Here is a 15,040-nt window from a genome sequence, read left to right as displayed (position 1 = left end):
TTGCTTTAATCAAAAAAAAAAAAATCATTTAAAATTTGTTTTTTGTTTTTTTTAAATATATGCATAGCAAATGACCATCTAAGTCTAAGCTGCATGCTTAAAAATAATTTTGACCCATTATAAAAAAAAAAAAAATTCATGTCATTTATTTTTGTTGCAGTTTTATCGCTTGACAACTATATATATATATATATATATATATATGTATATATAGGAAAGTGAATTACATGCAATGACACTTTTCGGCCTCCAGCTCATTCATTCGCCGTTTCAAATGGATTGGAGGTCAGTTGCAGTTGATGACCTGACGTTTTCATACATGACGGAATCTTGTCCAATGACATTCGTACTCCGGCCCGTGCTCCATTTCAACTTGGTGAGGACCACGATGAAGACCACAACGAGGGTCAAGGCGGCCACGCCCGCCCCGGCGAGCACGTTCCGTTCGAGCGGCACCGCTCTCGTTTCTCCTTCGTTCAACCTCGGGAAGTTGAACGCGTGCCAGGCTTGGACCCTCACTTCTTGATATTTCACATACTGGCACGTGTAGTTTTGGTCTAGGTCGACAGAAAGTACTTTGAAAGTGGACTCGCAGGTGTCCTGCCTAATACGTTCTTTTGGAAGTTCCCGGTCTTCCCCGTCCCTCCAGAGGAACTTCCCGCAACGGCACTCGCGTACGGGCCAGCAGGCCACGGAACACTTCAGCTCCCCTTCACCATCTCTCGTTGGATCCCATGATGACCACGTCACTGCGGGGAAGAAGGAAGCCGACTGAGGAAATTCCTCCAATTGGCTGAAAATGAACAGGAAGCAAACCAAAACGTACAAGAAATGACCCCAGACTGCCCCAAAATCAACAGAATGTGAACAAAAATCGACAGGAAGTAATCTGGCAATGCCCCAAATCAACAAGTGACCCCGGAATGTCCCAGAAGTGACAGGAAAATCAACAGGAGGTGATCCGTAAGCATCTTACCATGGACAAGGAAGTCAGCCGAAAAGAATGGATTGCCTACCAATCCAATTCCTTTCAACTTGCTATCAAATTGATTGGGATCGGGTGTAGGACACAGCTGCATCGTTTATGGAAGCATACTCGTCATCGCAACTGAATAATCACTCATTAAAACTCAATTCATTTGCCTAGAAAATAGTCCGAGGAGTGACACGTGTGTCTCATAGGCGTCAGTAGCACACTTCTTTACAAATGACAGACGAAATCATGAACGAAATCCAAAACAATAAGCGAGAGATTAATATATCCCAAGCCAATGTAGCCAAATAGGCCGATTCTATTTGACTCACGTGTCATCACCGTCAAGAAAACTCTTTCGTTTGGATCATCCAGTTGACACTTGAAGAGACCGGCGTCATCTGCTCTCACCCCCTGGATGAGAAGCGAGCAGTCTTCTTTCACGCTGAGGCGCCCGCCCCTGGACGAGCGGATCTCAACTCGCCCGTCTTTCACTTCCTTTATTGGCAGGTCGTAGCCCGAAGCATACGACCATTCCAAATCGGAGCAGAATGACATCTGGCATGGAAGAGTGGCCACGTCGCCCTCCGCGACATAGACGTCGGTGAACTCTCCGCGGATGACTGCGAACAAGACACAAGCGAGGACAACGTAAACGAGGACCGTTAGAGCACCGAAGCTATCCGCTAGGTTTGATGATAGCCTATATTATCAATAGGGTTGAGAACCTCTGGCATGAAGCCGATTCGATATGTATCTAGATACCATACCTGTCAAGTTGTACGATTTCGGCATAATTTGTAAAAGTGAGCACTGAATTTTAAATGTGTACGCCATACGTTCGAAATCTGTACGTTTTTCGTGCATTACGTTTTTTTTTCCTCCGGTCGGATTTTGTCACCGTTTCGGCAACAAGACAATGTGCGTTACGATGCGTTACTACGTTGGTTGAAAGACGCGAGAAAAGTCAGAGACACGGAGAGAGAGAAGTGTTTATTGAGACGCTGTAGCAAACGCGATGCTAGGCTAGGTGGCTCCAATATTTCCTGACTGTAGCCGACAGCCAACAATCTACGCCTAGATATCAGAGTAGTGTCTGCTCTGACATGTCCAGTCACATATGAATTCATCTCATGCCAAAATCCGAGAAAATATTCTAATTGGTCAAATAATTAAATAACATCTGGTTCATTTGGTTCATCTTGTTCAATGTAAAAATTAGAGATATGACCGAAAAGTCGGCGCCGAAAACTATCTGCTGCTACAAATGCATTATCGGTTTTTGGTTTCGAAGACGGAAAGATTACCACAAAATAATAATGATAATAATAATACATTTTATATGAAGGTGCCTTTCTGGCACTCAAGGTCGCCGTACAATCATTTAAAACATTTAAACATATTAGGCGTGAGAAAATTAAAGTATAGAACGTTTAAGGAAATTTAAAATACTAAGGGCAGTTAAAATTTAAAGTATAGAACGTTTAAGGAAATTTAAAATACTAAAAGAGATATAAGGGCAGTTAAAAAGACCAGAACTTAATGATTATTGTGGATAGGCTAGTCTGAACAGGTGAGTTTTAATTGAAAAAGGGGGAGGGAATCTGTGTTTCTGAGGTCAGGTGGGAGCCTGAACGCTCGGCTCCCCATGGTGCTGAGGCGAGCGGGGGGGGGGGGCAGACAGTTGTATGGAGGAGGAGGATCTAAGGGCACAGGAGGGAGTAGTAACATGAATGAGATCGGACAGGTATGGAGGGGCGAGGTTATGGATGGCCTTGAATGTGAAGAGGAGAATTTTGAACTGTATTCAAAAGTGGACCGGGAGCCAGTGAAGCTGTCGGAGGACTGGAGTGATGTGGTGGATGTAGGGGGTATGGGTTATGATGCGGGCAGCTGAATTCTAGACCAGTTGGAGTTTATGGAGAGTTTTATGAGGAGGCCGAAGAGGAGAGAGTTGCAGTAGTCCAGGCGGGAAGTGACAAGGCTGTGAACAAAAATTGCAGCAGAATGTGGGGTGATGGGAGGGGCGGAGGCGATTCATGGTGCGTAGGTGAAAGTAGGCAATCCGGGTAATTTTATTAATGTGCGATTGAAAGGAAAGTGTGTTGTCGAGGATTACTGCTAAGCTCTTGACTTGGGGGGAGGGTGAAACAGTGGAGAAATAATGTAAAAATAATGTGAAGAACCTTAGTCCTCTTGTTTGATGATGTAATCAAAACAGGCAACACGCCGGCTGACGATGTCTCGCTAAAACTACTGGCTCGCAGGCAACGTGTCTGCGATTTGGAAGTGTTTTTTGAAGTATCAAAGAAATATAGAAATTATTAAACTAACCAAAATAAATGTATTTCATCGCTGCTACACGCTTTCTGAAGTTGCTTTCCACGTCTCAGTGAACACACTGTATCTGTGGCTCAGTGGTATAGAAGTCGTTCCCCAACCCAGAGGTTGTGAGTTCAACTCTCTGTCCTGATAACTGAATAGGATATAGTATCAAACTACTTTGAGTGCCTGAAAGTTCCCATACAAATATAACTCCGTTTTCACTTAAAAACATTGCTCAAATCTGGTTTTCTCAAATCAATGTCCTTTGTCTCAATGTCTTTTCTCATTTTGACTCATCACTTGCTCCTAAGCTTAGGAGCACAAACTCAGAAACAAATAAGCAGAGAATGAAATCAATTTGAGAAGATCAAATTCGTCTCACGAGACGGGATTAAGCAATAGATGAGTAGCAAATTTTTCCTATAGGTAAAAATGATCAGTCTTTGGTCATATTCTCCTGCCAATAATCCATTTTTTCTCAGTATGTCCTTATAATAAAAGAAGCAAAATTGTGCCTAGTTTTACTCACCGGCTGCCAACATTCGTTCGTTTCGCCCCTCCTCGCCATTGGTTACTTCCTGTTGATTTTGGGTGTGATTTTGTGGCCTTCCTGTATCACTTTCTGTTCATTTGGGGGCATACCTGGCTCACTTACTGTACGTTTTAGACAAGGTTTGCTCTCAATATTGGTAGGGACGATATAACAGCATGACCTGCATGTACACTTTTTGCTGGGGATGGGACATTAATAGGACCAAACAGTTTGGGTAAACGGGGGTCAAGGCTACATTTCCCACGAATATCAATGTAATAAAATGATATGATAAATGATCATTGCAAAATAAATCTGTATTGATTTATACTAACTTTCACACTGCAAATTTATAATGTCACCCAGGTACAGACATTCACTTTTTAAGAGATTTTTTTTTTTTACTGCAAACTGAGCTAATAAAGGCATACACGGAGTTTACGGGGGGGTCGGGGGATGGGGTGGGGCCTAAAAGTATCATTGAATGTAATTGACTTTCCTATACATGATTTTAAAATTAAGAGTTTTCCGGTAAAATATTGTCTATAAAAGTTGTAAAGCAATACAACAAACCAAGGGCGTAGGTTTGGTGTCAACATTGGTAGGGACGATATAACAGCATAAACTGCATGTCAATTTTTTGCTGGGGACGGGACATTAATAAGACCAAACAGATTATTGAACTGAGGTCAGGGCTACATTTATCACGAATAGGAACCTAATAATTGATATGCCAAATGATCAATGCAAAAAAAAAAAAAAAATCTGTATTGATTAATACTAACTTTCACGTGTATTCCATCTAGTGACCTCCCTGTTCGATTCAAAACTGCTAAAGAAACATTTTGAAAACTTTCAGAATAAATGACCGGATTTTATTAGCAAATTTAAATTGCAATATTTGAACATAAATTATATTAACATGCACCATAACTACAAACTTGTAAATCATCTTTTAATTATCAAGGAATGCAAAATATAAAGATTTGTCTTAAGACCACTCAACATTATCTGTCGCAATAAAGAAATTAAAAAGCAAAAAAAAAATCTTTGTCAGGGTATAATAAAAATGGAGCCTTCGTTCAGGTAAAACACTACTGCGTTTGTCCACAAGTACAGCCAAACTCAACAAAATAAGCTAATTTAGCTCGATTATGATTAATGTATGATTATCTGAAGAAAAAAAATGTCCGCGTAGGCAGCAAATAAAAACCTTTTCTAAATAAATATAGTAGAAAATATTTAAATTTTAAATGAAATCAAGTCATCAGCCAATCAAAACAAAAGAGAACATAATGAAAATGAGTCATTTAATAATGGTAGGGTCAATTATATCCTTACAACATATATGAAGACAATCTAAATGATCTATCGGGTGATTCAAAATGAATGTGCCAAAATCAAAACACAACATGTCAAAAATGAAAAACATTACAAAACTCTAGCTTGGACACATGTGATAAACATCATTTCATGTTTTATTCCATGTTTTATAAGTGCTCAAACTACTACTATTGCTACTACTACAAACTACTACTTACAAGTACTCAGTGTGGCAAAATAAATGAAGATATTACTACCAAAGCATTTGTAATTGCAATCATTTTCTGGGAGAAATTGAGCATTATCTGACAGAATTGCAGGGGTGCCAATACTTTTGGCCAGCAGTGTACGTAATAATAAATGTATGTCATGTCATGTATTTGCCACAAGATGGCAGTAAATACACGTTTTACAGAGCGCCATTGAGCCAAAAATCATTAATCAAAGTGTAAAACTTGAAATGATGTTCAACACGTGTCCAAGCTAGTTTTTTGATGTTTTTCATTTTTGACATGTTGTGTTATGGTTTTGGCACATTCATTTTGAATCACCCTATAATGAAAATAAGGCTGCTTTAAAGTTGGTGGGGACAATTTGACTATCCTGAAAAGTTGGTCGTGTTATGTCCCTACCGTCCCTATGCAAATCCTGCTGAATTTTAAGCCATTTTCTGGCTAATTTCTTGTTCATCGGTCACTTCCTGTTGACCAGTTTATGTTGGTTTTGCAGCCTTTAGAGCAGGGGTGGGCAAACCGGTGTTCTGCCAAAATATCCCACATTGGCGAAACGCCTACATTAGTCAAATTTGACACCTAAAGTAGTACCGTGCGCTCTAAACTTGTTTTGTTTAGATGCATACAGGAATAACGTACTAAAAAAATGCCTGCAGAAAATACTTAAATGTAGTTATATCAGATAAGGACGGTTTAAATACGCTACATGACTAATGTGGTCAATTGCTTCAAAGCTAACACAAAAAAAAAACACAATGGTTAAAAGTACGAGAGGGTAATACATGCAAAAAGTATCTTTTAGGCAGTGAAAAGGTTCTAAATAACTAAATAAAAACAAAAATAGTGAGTACTTGCCGCTTCTAACCGATGTGCGCATGCGTGTGGATGCATGCGCAAGCGCCCTGAGTATTGTGTAGGACGTTTCGCCGCGTAGTAAGGAATGGCCGAACACCGGTCCTCGAGGGCCGCAGTGGGTCCTGGTCTTTGTTCAAACTGACCCAGCACAAATAGTTTAACCAATGCGGTTTCAGCAGAAATGAGAAGCACCTGACTGCAATCGACTGATTGCACTTGTAAAACAGCAGATTGGTGAAAAGGTGTCCTCTTAATGGGTTGCAACAAAAACCCGCACCCACTGCAGCCCTTTGTGGAATAGTTTGCCCACCCCTGCTTTAGAGGTTAGTCCAATTACTTGGGGGCATTCTTGGATCGCTCCATTAATTTTGTGGAGGGGTGCATGGGTGGGTCAAAAATAACGACCGCCAATGGAGAAACACTGACCGAGCTAATAAAAAATATAACATGTAGATTTGGGTTTTTAATTTATTCTGTATCAATAATGGTTAGGTATCGATATCGAAAGGATATTTCAGTATCATGTACTACCGGTCAAAATGGACAGCTGGCATCGTCAATGGCAGCCATTGAGTGAAAAGCTCAGTACAGAAAGGGTCAAGTCTCTTTTGAAAATTGCTGACATCCCGGAGCCCAGCAAGATGAGAGAAGAAGAAATCATGTAGCTTACCTTTAAATAGTAGCAGAAAAAGGAGAATGAATTGCTGTGTGATCATCTTTGTGAAGTTCAGCTTTTGGTTTTACGTGGTGATTTCCTGCAAAAGCCAAAAATAAATCATGCCGTCCCTCCCTACGGGCGGACGCGCAGCTGCCTTTTTTTTTTTTTTTAATCAGAAAATCTGTTTCACAAGCGGCAACGGAGCTTCATTCCTTATCGCAGCACAATCTTGTCCAAAGAGGAAGTGAGAGAAAGACAAAAAATATCACGAACAAAGTAGCTTTTTATTTTCCCCCGAACTTCTTTCTATTGTTGCACAGATACTAAAATCGGCACTAAAATTAGATCATAGGTGTTGGGGAGTATTAAGAAATAATGTGCTGATGTTCTTCGAGATTTTTACCGACTGCCGAGAGTCGTACCCGAGATGGCCGCGGTTTAAATTTTTTTTTTTTTAAAACACCTGTCACCCTGGATGATAGACAATCACCCTTCTGCTGCGAGTTCATCACGAGGAGACGTCCAATACACGTGAAGCGGGAACATTGGTTGATTCGCCACCAACCCTCCCATCCGTTTATTGCAAGGGCGTAGGTTTGGTCTCAAAATTGGTAGGGACGCTATAACAGCATAACCTGCATGTACACTTTTTGCTGGGACGGGACATTAATAAGACCAAATAGATTGGGTACATTTCTCAAAAATGGCTGGTTCCTAAATGAAAATATATATATATATATATTTTTTTTTTCATAGGGAGAAAGTCGTTTTTCAAAATGCCTGCTTCATATAAAGGAAATTTAGAGTGGTTGTGCTTTTGAAGTTTTTTTCTGAGGGGGGGTTAAAATGTGCATTGACTGCGAATAAATTATTATTTTTTGTAAATGATGTGGAAAATAAATACATTTTAAATTAATGAACAACTGCATTTTGTGCATTTAAACCTCTCTAAAACACCTCTCTAAGCAGCTTTCTACTTGTGTTTTACAGGTTAGCAAGTTCACACAGTTTAATGTTATGCTAACTCTGATGCAGGTTGGACTTTCAGTAGCAAAATTAGTGGTGTGTTCCCCACTTCCACAACATTAACATTTTTTTTACATTACTTAAAGTGGCTGCTGCTGCTGCTGCTGCTGGCCCCGAAAAAAACAAAAAAAAACCTCTTAACTCATTTGGTCCCAAAAACGTATAAATACGTTTTATTTTTAAATGCTTCATTGTCCCAAAAACGTATTTACACATATTATGCGTTTTTTTTTTTTTACAAGAAGCATCTAGAGCATTGGTGTCAAACCAATTTCACAAAGGGCCAAGTGGGTGCTGGATTTTGTTCCAACCGATACCGCGCAAACAGTTTAACCAATGAATTTTCTGTTGAAACAAGCAGCACCTGACAAAGTTTAACTGATCACCCATGTAAGAGATCAGATTGGTCAAAAGGTGTCCTCTTCATTGGTTGGAAAGAAAACCTGCACCCACTTGGCCCTTTATGAAGTCAGTTTGACACCAGTGATCTAGAGCTTCCGATCCATCTAAGAAACAAAAGAACAAAGCTCACAACCTATTTTAAAGCAATAAAACTGGCCACTGGAGGGCAGTAGCGCATTTGGTAAGACCCGCAACCCGATTCAACAGCAATGAAAGGCCGGGCAGCACGGTCGGAGCGCTGGCGGAATGATGCCAGGCGGCGGACGACCGAGCTAAACAACCGAGAGGATGCCCGGAATGCCAGCCGCTGGACGACCAACCAAAACGACTGGGACCACCAGTGCAGCGGGCTCACCGAGCAGACCCCGCAGACACTCAAAAAAATCCATCTTTATGAGACAGACGACGATGAGGGAAAGGTTTACCCGGCCGACGCGGCGACAACAGCGCCAGCTCTCATTTAGTCATGTGTAAATAAATTGTTACTTTGCTATCAAAAGCTCTATTTCTCTTGTTCTTTATGATATTTTGTAAAAAGAAAACATTATTCAGATGTTTGGGATGTAACTAATGCAAAAAATAGCGTTTATGTTTGAAATTTTTGCGTTTTCAAAAAGCTCATTTTCTCCATTTTTTCACCAGAAATTGGAAAATTGCTCAAACTAAGCTATTTTCCAATGCTGATTTCTAAAGAATGGAAAAAGATATGAACGTACTTTTTTCTGCTGAAAGAAGAGAGTCTAATCTTTCTTTTGGTGGGTTCCATGTTTATATAGCAATAGAACAGAATTTTCTGTCAGAATCAGTCAAAATCCAGTAAAACAGCCGGGAGCAAAGGGCCTTGCCCTGGTGAAAATGGCTTGGAGCGAATGAGTTAATATCCCTCTTCAAATGGGGCGGAGGAGGCGGGATATTGACATGCATTTCTGTCGGGATTGTGTGAATGTGGTGGTTCTAGCCATCAGCCGATCAAACGTGCGTTTGAGAGGGGAAAAAAATGGACCAGCACTACTAAATAGCAAGTGAAAAGGGGTAAATGTAAGTCTGAACATAATGAAATTAATAATGGTAAGATCAATTCAATCCTCACAACACATGGGAAGACAATCTAAATTACCTTTATAACTGAACTCATTGTATAATGCAAATAAGGCTGCTTAAAAGTTGGTGGGGACAATTTCAGCACCCTGAAAAGTTGCTAGTGTTATGTCCCTACCTTCCCTATGCAAACTGACGCCCTTGGTCTATTGCCATTAATAGTAGCCACAAAGTAAATAGCCCATGCTTTATCATCGATCAAATCTTTTAAAATTGGTCGGAAAAAAAAGCGGCTTGATTGAGGGGCCGTTTACATGGTGACTCTCCAAGAAGATGAAAAATGTCATATTTGCATTTATATGGTTCCGTCTCCATTTGAACAATTCCGCATGAAAACGATGTAGTATTCATGCCAGGCCCTAGGGAGCAGTGCAGATTTACAAGGCGACAGCGAATGATGCACTTTGACCTCCTCAGCCCGGAAGACAACATGCCCGCTCTCTCCAAGCAATGGCCTTTTCTTTTGTTCAAAAAGTCACAAAAATGGAAACATTCAACATAGTTAAAAATATTATGAAAACAGTATATTAAAGCCGACGTTCCGCCATTTGCTGTTTTTAATGTTTAATAGCACCGCTGCGCACGGCCAAGTGACGTGCGCGAGTGCTTACGTCATCGAAGCGAAGGCGGTTTCCATTGATTTGAATGCGTTGCGACCCCGTAATCGAATTCTTCCACTTTGGAGGCAGGATTCAGAATTTTTCGTCTTCGCCGACACCGCATGCACGCAAGGCTATTCCGCTACCCAATCATTGTGTCTTTGTGTCGCAGAGTCGCCATGTAAACTGCCCCTTAATTTGACTGTTGCGGCCATGTTGGTAGGAGTGATGAATGGTCTTTTCATCTGTCTGCTGTCAATTGAAATGAGTTGATCACTACTTTAGTAGACATCCAATCTGTTTGAAGCGGGAGAGCCAACAGGAACGAGCCTTCATTGAGCCCGCCCGTTCCAAATGGATTGGATGTCAATGGCAGTCGATGAGTTCACATTTCCATCCTTGACGGAATCTTCGGGCAACTCAAATGACATTCGTATCCTGGCTCGCGCTCCTTTTGAACTTGGTAAACACCACGACGAAGAGCCCGACTAAGAGCACGACGAGGGTCGGGGCGCCCACGATTGCCCCGATGACCACGCTCCGTTCAAGCGGCACCGCTCTCGTTTCTCCTTCTCTGCGTTCAAACGGCACAGCACTCGTTACTCCTTGGTTCACCCTCGGGAAGTTGAACGCGTGCCAGGCTCGGATCTGCACCACATGATGCCTCACATACTGGCAGGTGTAGTTGCGGCCATTGTCGACAGGAAGTACTTTAAAAGTGGACTCGCATGGGCTCCTACGAATGCTAAAACGTTCTTCTGGAAGTTGCTGGTTTTCCCGGTCCCTCCAGCGGAACCGCCCGCAACCACACTTGCCGACGGGCCAGCAGGCCACGGAACAATTCAGGTCCCCTTCGCCGTCTTTCATTGGATCGGAGTCCCACGGTGACCATGTCACTGTGGGGAAGAAGGAAGCAGACTAAGTTACTTCATCCAATTGCCTCAAAAATGTACAAGAAATGACCCAGAATGCCCCAAAATCAACAAGTAGTGACCCCAGAATGTCCCAAATATACCAGCAGTGACAGGAAAATCAATAGGAGGTGACCCATAAGCATCCTATCAGGAACAAGGATGTGACACAAAATGGATTGCCTACCAATACAATTCCTTTAAGCTTGCTATCAAATTGATTGGGATCAAGTTTAGGACACAGCTGCATCGTTTATGGAAGCATACTCGTCATCACTACAGAATCACTCGTCGTTAAAACTCCATTCATTTGGTCAGGAAATAGGAGTGTCACGTGTCTCATAGCCCCCAGCAGCACATAAGTGCTTGCTTCTTGACAAATGACAGACGAGGTATCTTCCAAAATCATGAGCGAGCGATCATTATACGTATCCCATGCCAATGGAGCTAAAGAAAGAAGACGTTTCTAACAGACTCACGTGTCATCACCGTCAAGAAAACTCTTTCATTCGGATCATCCGGTTTACACCTGAAGAGACCGGCGTCGTGTGTCGTCACCCCCCGGATGAGAAGCGAGCAGTCGTCCTTCACGCTCAGGCGCCCGCTTCTGAACGAGTGCATCACAACTCGCCCGTCTTTCACTTCCTTTATTGGCAGGTCGTAGCCCGAAGCGTACGTCCATTCCAAATCGGGGGACGACGACAACCGGCAAGAGTGGTTTGACTTTGACATCCGACAGGGCAGAGTGGCCGTGTCGCCCGCCGCGATGAAGACGTCAATGTCCTCTCCGCAAATGACTGCGAGCGAGGACGACATAAACCGCCAGTCAAAATGGACCACTGGCATTGTCAATGGCAGTCAATAAGTGCTCTACAGATAGGGTCAAGTCTATTGAAAAATGAGTCTTTAATGGGATCAAATTTGCTCATGTTGAGAGGTAGCTTACCTTTAAAAAGTAGCAGAAAAAGAGGAATGAATTGCCGTATGATCATCTTCATGAAGTAGAGCTTTTCTTACTTCCAGCAAAAGCCTGATATAGAAGAAATACAGCCGTCCCTCCACACGTGCGTCAGCTTCTGCTTTTATTAGAAAGTCATTTCACAGTCATGACCGAAGAGGTGAGTGTGCAGGAAATAGCCCAACCCCCCAGTTTTTTTATATTGTTGCGCCGATGCCGATACGGCACTACAATGAAATCAGTATCGGACAGCACTAAGAAATAAACTGCTGATGTTCTTTGAGATTTGGTTTCCAACCCACCTACACAAGATGAACAGCAGCTGCGCACGCCAACATAGAAAATGAAGCTCTGGCTGGCCTTTCAAAGACGATGATAGACATCCAATTTCAATCCGTTTATCACTAGTAGATGTCCCAATCCAGGTTGAGAAAAAGGCTGGTTTTGACTTCATTTTAAAGTGTATTTATGACACACACACACACACACAAAAATCCCATTTCATATTTCAAGCGGTATTTTATGCTCCTGAATAAATCAGACCGCTTTACTGCAATTGATGTTTCTTCAACATTTTGAATGATGCAATTGAAGCGGGACGATGACAGCGAATGACCACTTGTTCATTGGTTGCCATCCTTCACACTTCAAATGGGTTGGACGTCTAATGCTGTCAATGCAAGTCACGACAGCAATTACTTTATCATCGAATTGTAGATAGATCTCCTTTTATTCATGTAAACATATATCTGCTCACATCATGGCACATAATCATTATTTGTTCTCAAAAATAGTTACTAGGGTTGTCAAAATTATCGCGTTAACAGGCATTAATTCATTTTTAAAAGTAATCACGTTAAAATATTTGACACATTTAACGCACATGCCCCGCTCAAACAGATTAAAATGACAGCAGTGTCATTTCGACTTGTTACTTGTGTTTTTTGGTGTTTTTTCGCCCTCTGCTGGCGCTTGGGTGCGACTGATTTTATGGGTTTCAGGCTTCAGCACCATAATTATTGATGAGATCAACAATGGCGAGCTACTAGTTTATTTTTTGATTGAAAATTTTACAAACTTTATTAAAACGAAAACATGAAGAGGGGTTTTAATATAAAATTTCTATAACTTGTACTAACATTTATCTTTTATGAACTACAAGTCTTTCTATCCATGGATCGCTTTAACAGAATGTTAATAATGTTAACGTCATCTTGTTGATTTAGTGTTATAATAAACAAATACAGTAATTGTGTACCATATGTTGAATGTATATATCCGTCTTGTGCCTTATCTTTCCATTCCAACAGTAATTTACAGAAAAATATGGCGTATTACATCATCCATTCTATTATGTCTTTTATATCAAATATGTTTATAGTAACTGATTGAATTGTCTTCTTCGTTTAAAAAAAAAAAAAAAACATACTGTAGGTCACCGTTTTAACATTTTTTAAAATTTCAACTGTTTAAGAGTGTAATGGTCAACAAACTTTCAAATGCTGTGAGAAAAAAAAGCCTCTCTCCTGTCGCACTGAAGCGTGACTTGTGTGTAGTCACACCCCTGATATATATAGATATATTTTTCAATATGCAGGTGAGGCTTGACTCTTTCTTCTAGTTGTTTTGATTTAAATAAAAAACATTTTTTAAAAATTACACACATTTTATGGATGCGTCATTCAAGAAACGTTTAGGGCAAGTGACTATTTTAGGTCATTAAAAAACAAAGTTATTATTATTATTATGTGAGTGTCCAATTACTCACATAGAGGGAAGAGCGGGGCTCTAGCAGACGTGCTGCATCCATGAAGACTCGCATGAGGCTGGGACTGTCATCCGGCATGGCTTTCATTTGTCTAATTTTGTCTTACTGTGATCGCATGTATCAAACTTTGATCAAATGACTATTGCAGTCTAATTTGGACACTTTCCCATCCGCTCGAGCTCAAGTGGTGACACACGTTTGTCTACTACATATATACAAGCCCTTGCAAAAAGTATGGAATCACCGGTCTCGGACGCGCACTCACTCAGACATTTTATCATGTAGAACAAACTCAGATCAAAAGCTCGAAAAAATAATGAATTAGTTCAAAAGTGCAACTCTTTAGCATTCAGAAACACTACAAGAAATGAATCAAAAACATTGTGGTGGTCAGTCATGAGAAACAAACATAGAAATAACAATAAAAACACATCTCTAGTATTTAGTAGCACCACCTCTGGCTTTTATGACAGCTTGCAGTCTCTGAGGCATGACTCCATGAGTATTATTCATCAATTTGGTGCCAACTCTCTTTGATTGCAGTTGCCAGATCATCCTTGCACGTCAGAGCCTTGCTTTTTTTTCAATTTCCACCACAGGTTGAGATCTGGGCTATTTGCAGGCCATGGCATTGACTGGATGTCTTTCTCCAAGGAATCCTTGAACAGTTTTAGCTCTGTGGCATGATGCATTATCATCTTGGAAAATGACAAACATATTTTCAATTGAAGGGATAAGAAAGCTGACTAAAATTCCAATATTGCAGTGACCACTACATTATGGCAGAATTCAACTAGGGAACTTGTGTGTTCTGGGGGATGGGGGGGGGGGGACTTTGTTGTCGCGCACGTTTCCGGCACGGACACTCTAGAGTTATCAGACTCAGAAGAGAGGGTCGAGCGGCCGAACACGGAAACACGTCTACTCAACGAGCTACCGAGACTCAACAACATTCATTCGCTACAATATTAACTTATGCATTTATTGAAGATTTAACCACAGTGCCTTTGCCTGACATGCAGCCCCATATCATCAAGGACTGAGGGAATTCTGATGTTTTCTTCTGGCAGTCATCTTTGTAAATCTCACTGGAACGGCACCAAACAAAAGTTCCAGCATCATCACCTTGTCAAGAATCTGCATTGGACTAGGTGATGATGCTAGAACTTTTGTTTGATTCCATATATATTTTCCTGCACTTGCTCTATAAAATTAACATTTACTGACCAGCACAATTTTTTTGATTCATTTCTTGTAGTGTTTCTGAATGCTAAAGAGGTGCACTTTTAAACTCATTCAATATTTTTTCAAGCTTTTCATCTGAGTTTGTTCTACATGATAAAATGTCTGAGTGAGTGCACGTCAGAGACTGCTGATTC

The 15,040-nt window shown here is 41.0% G+C and overlaps 2 protein-coding genes across 5 annotated transcripts; both read right to left on the bottom strand.

The window, feature by feature from the left end:
- Positions 1–216: 216 nt before the first annotated feature.
- On the bottom strand, positions 217–7,097 carry LOC130907817 (uncharacterized). Its single transcript, XM_057823287.1, has 3 exons — positions 6,912–7,097; positions 1,306–1,596; positions 217–749 (listed from the first exon to the last, which is right to left on the bottom strand). The coding sequence occupies exons 1-3, from the start codon at positions 6,955–6,957 to the stop codon at positions 271–273; spliced, it is 816 nt and encodes a 271-aa protein (XP_057679270.1). The 5' UTR covers positions 6,958–7,097; the 3' UTR covers positions 217–270.
- A 1,085-nt stretch (positions 7,098–8,182) lies between these two features.
- On the bottom strand, positions 8,183–14,224 carry LOC130907814 (uncharacterized). 4 transcript variants are annotated; one of them, XM_057823282.1, is made up of 4 exons: positions 14,117–14,224; positions 11,882–12,011; positions 11,415–11,732; positions 8,183–10,920 (listed from the first exon to the last, which is right to left on the bottom strand). In XM_057823282.1, the coding sequence occupies exons 2-4, from the start codon at positions 11,931–11,933 to the stop codon at positions 10,445–10,447; spliced, it is 846 nt and encodes a 281-aa protein (XP_057679265.1). In that variant the 5' UTR covers positions 11,934–12,011; positions 14,117–14,224; the 3' UTR covers positions 8,183–10,444. The 4 variants fall into 4 exon arrangements, with proteins under 4 accessions (XP_057679265.1, XP_057679266.1, XP_057679264.1 ...); XM_057823283.1 differs by lacking the exon at positions 14,117–14,224 and adding an exon at positions 13,662–13,895 and having other exon boundaries at positions 11,882–12,014; XM_057823281.1 differs by lacking the exon at positions 14,117–14,224 and adding an exon at positions 13,662–13,895.
- Between the last annotated feature and the right edge of the window lie 816 nt (positions 14,225–15,040).

This window comes from Corythoichthys intestinalis, chromosome 19, assembly GCF_030265065.1.
Source record: "Corythoichthys intestinalis isolate RoL2023-P3 chromosome 19, ASM3026506v1, whole genome shotgun sequence".
Lineage (NCBI taxonomy): Eukaryota > Metazoa > Chordata > Actinopteri > Syngnathiformes > Syngnathidae > Corythoichthys > Corythoichthys intestinalis.
The sequence above is the reverse complement of the archived record's forward strand: the minus strand, read 5'-3'. Positions and strand labels throughout refer to the sequence as shown.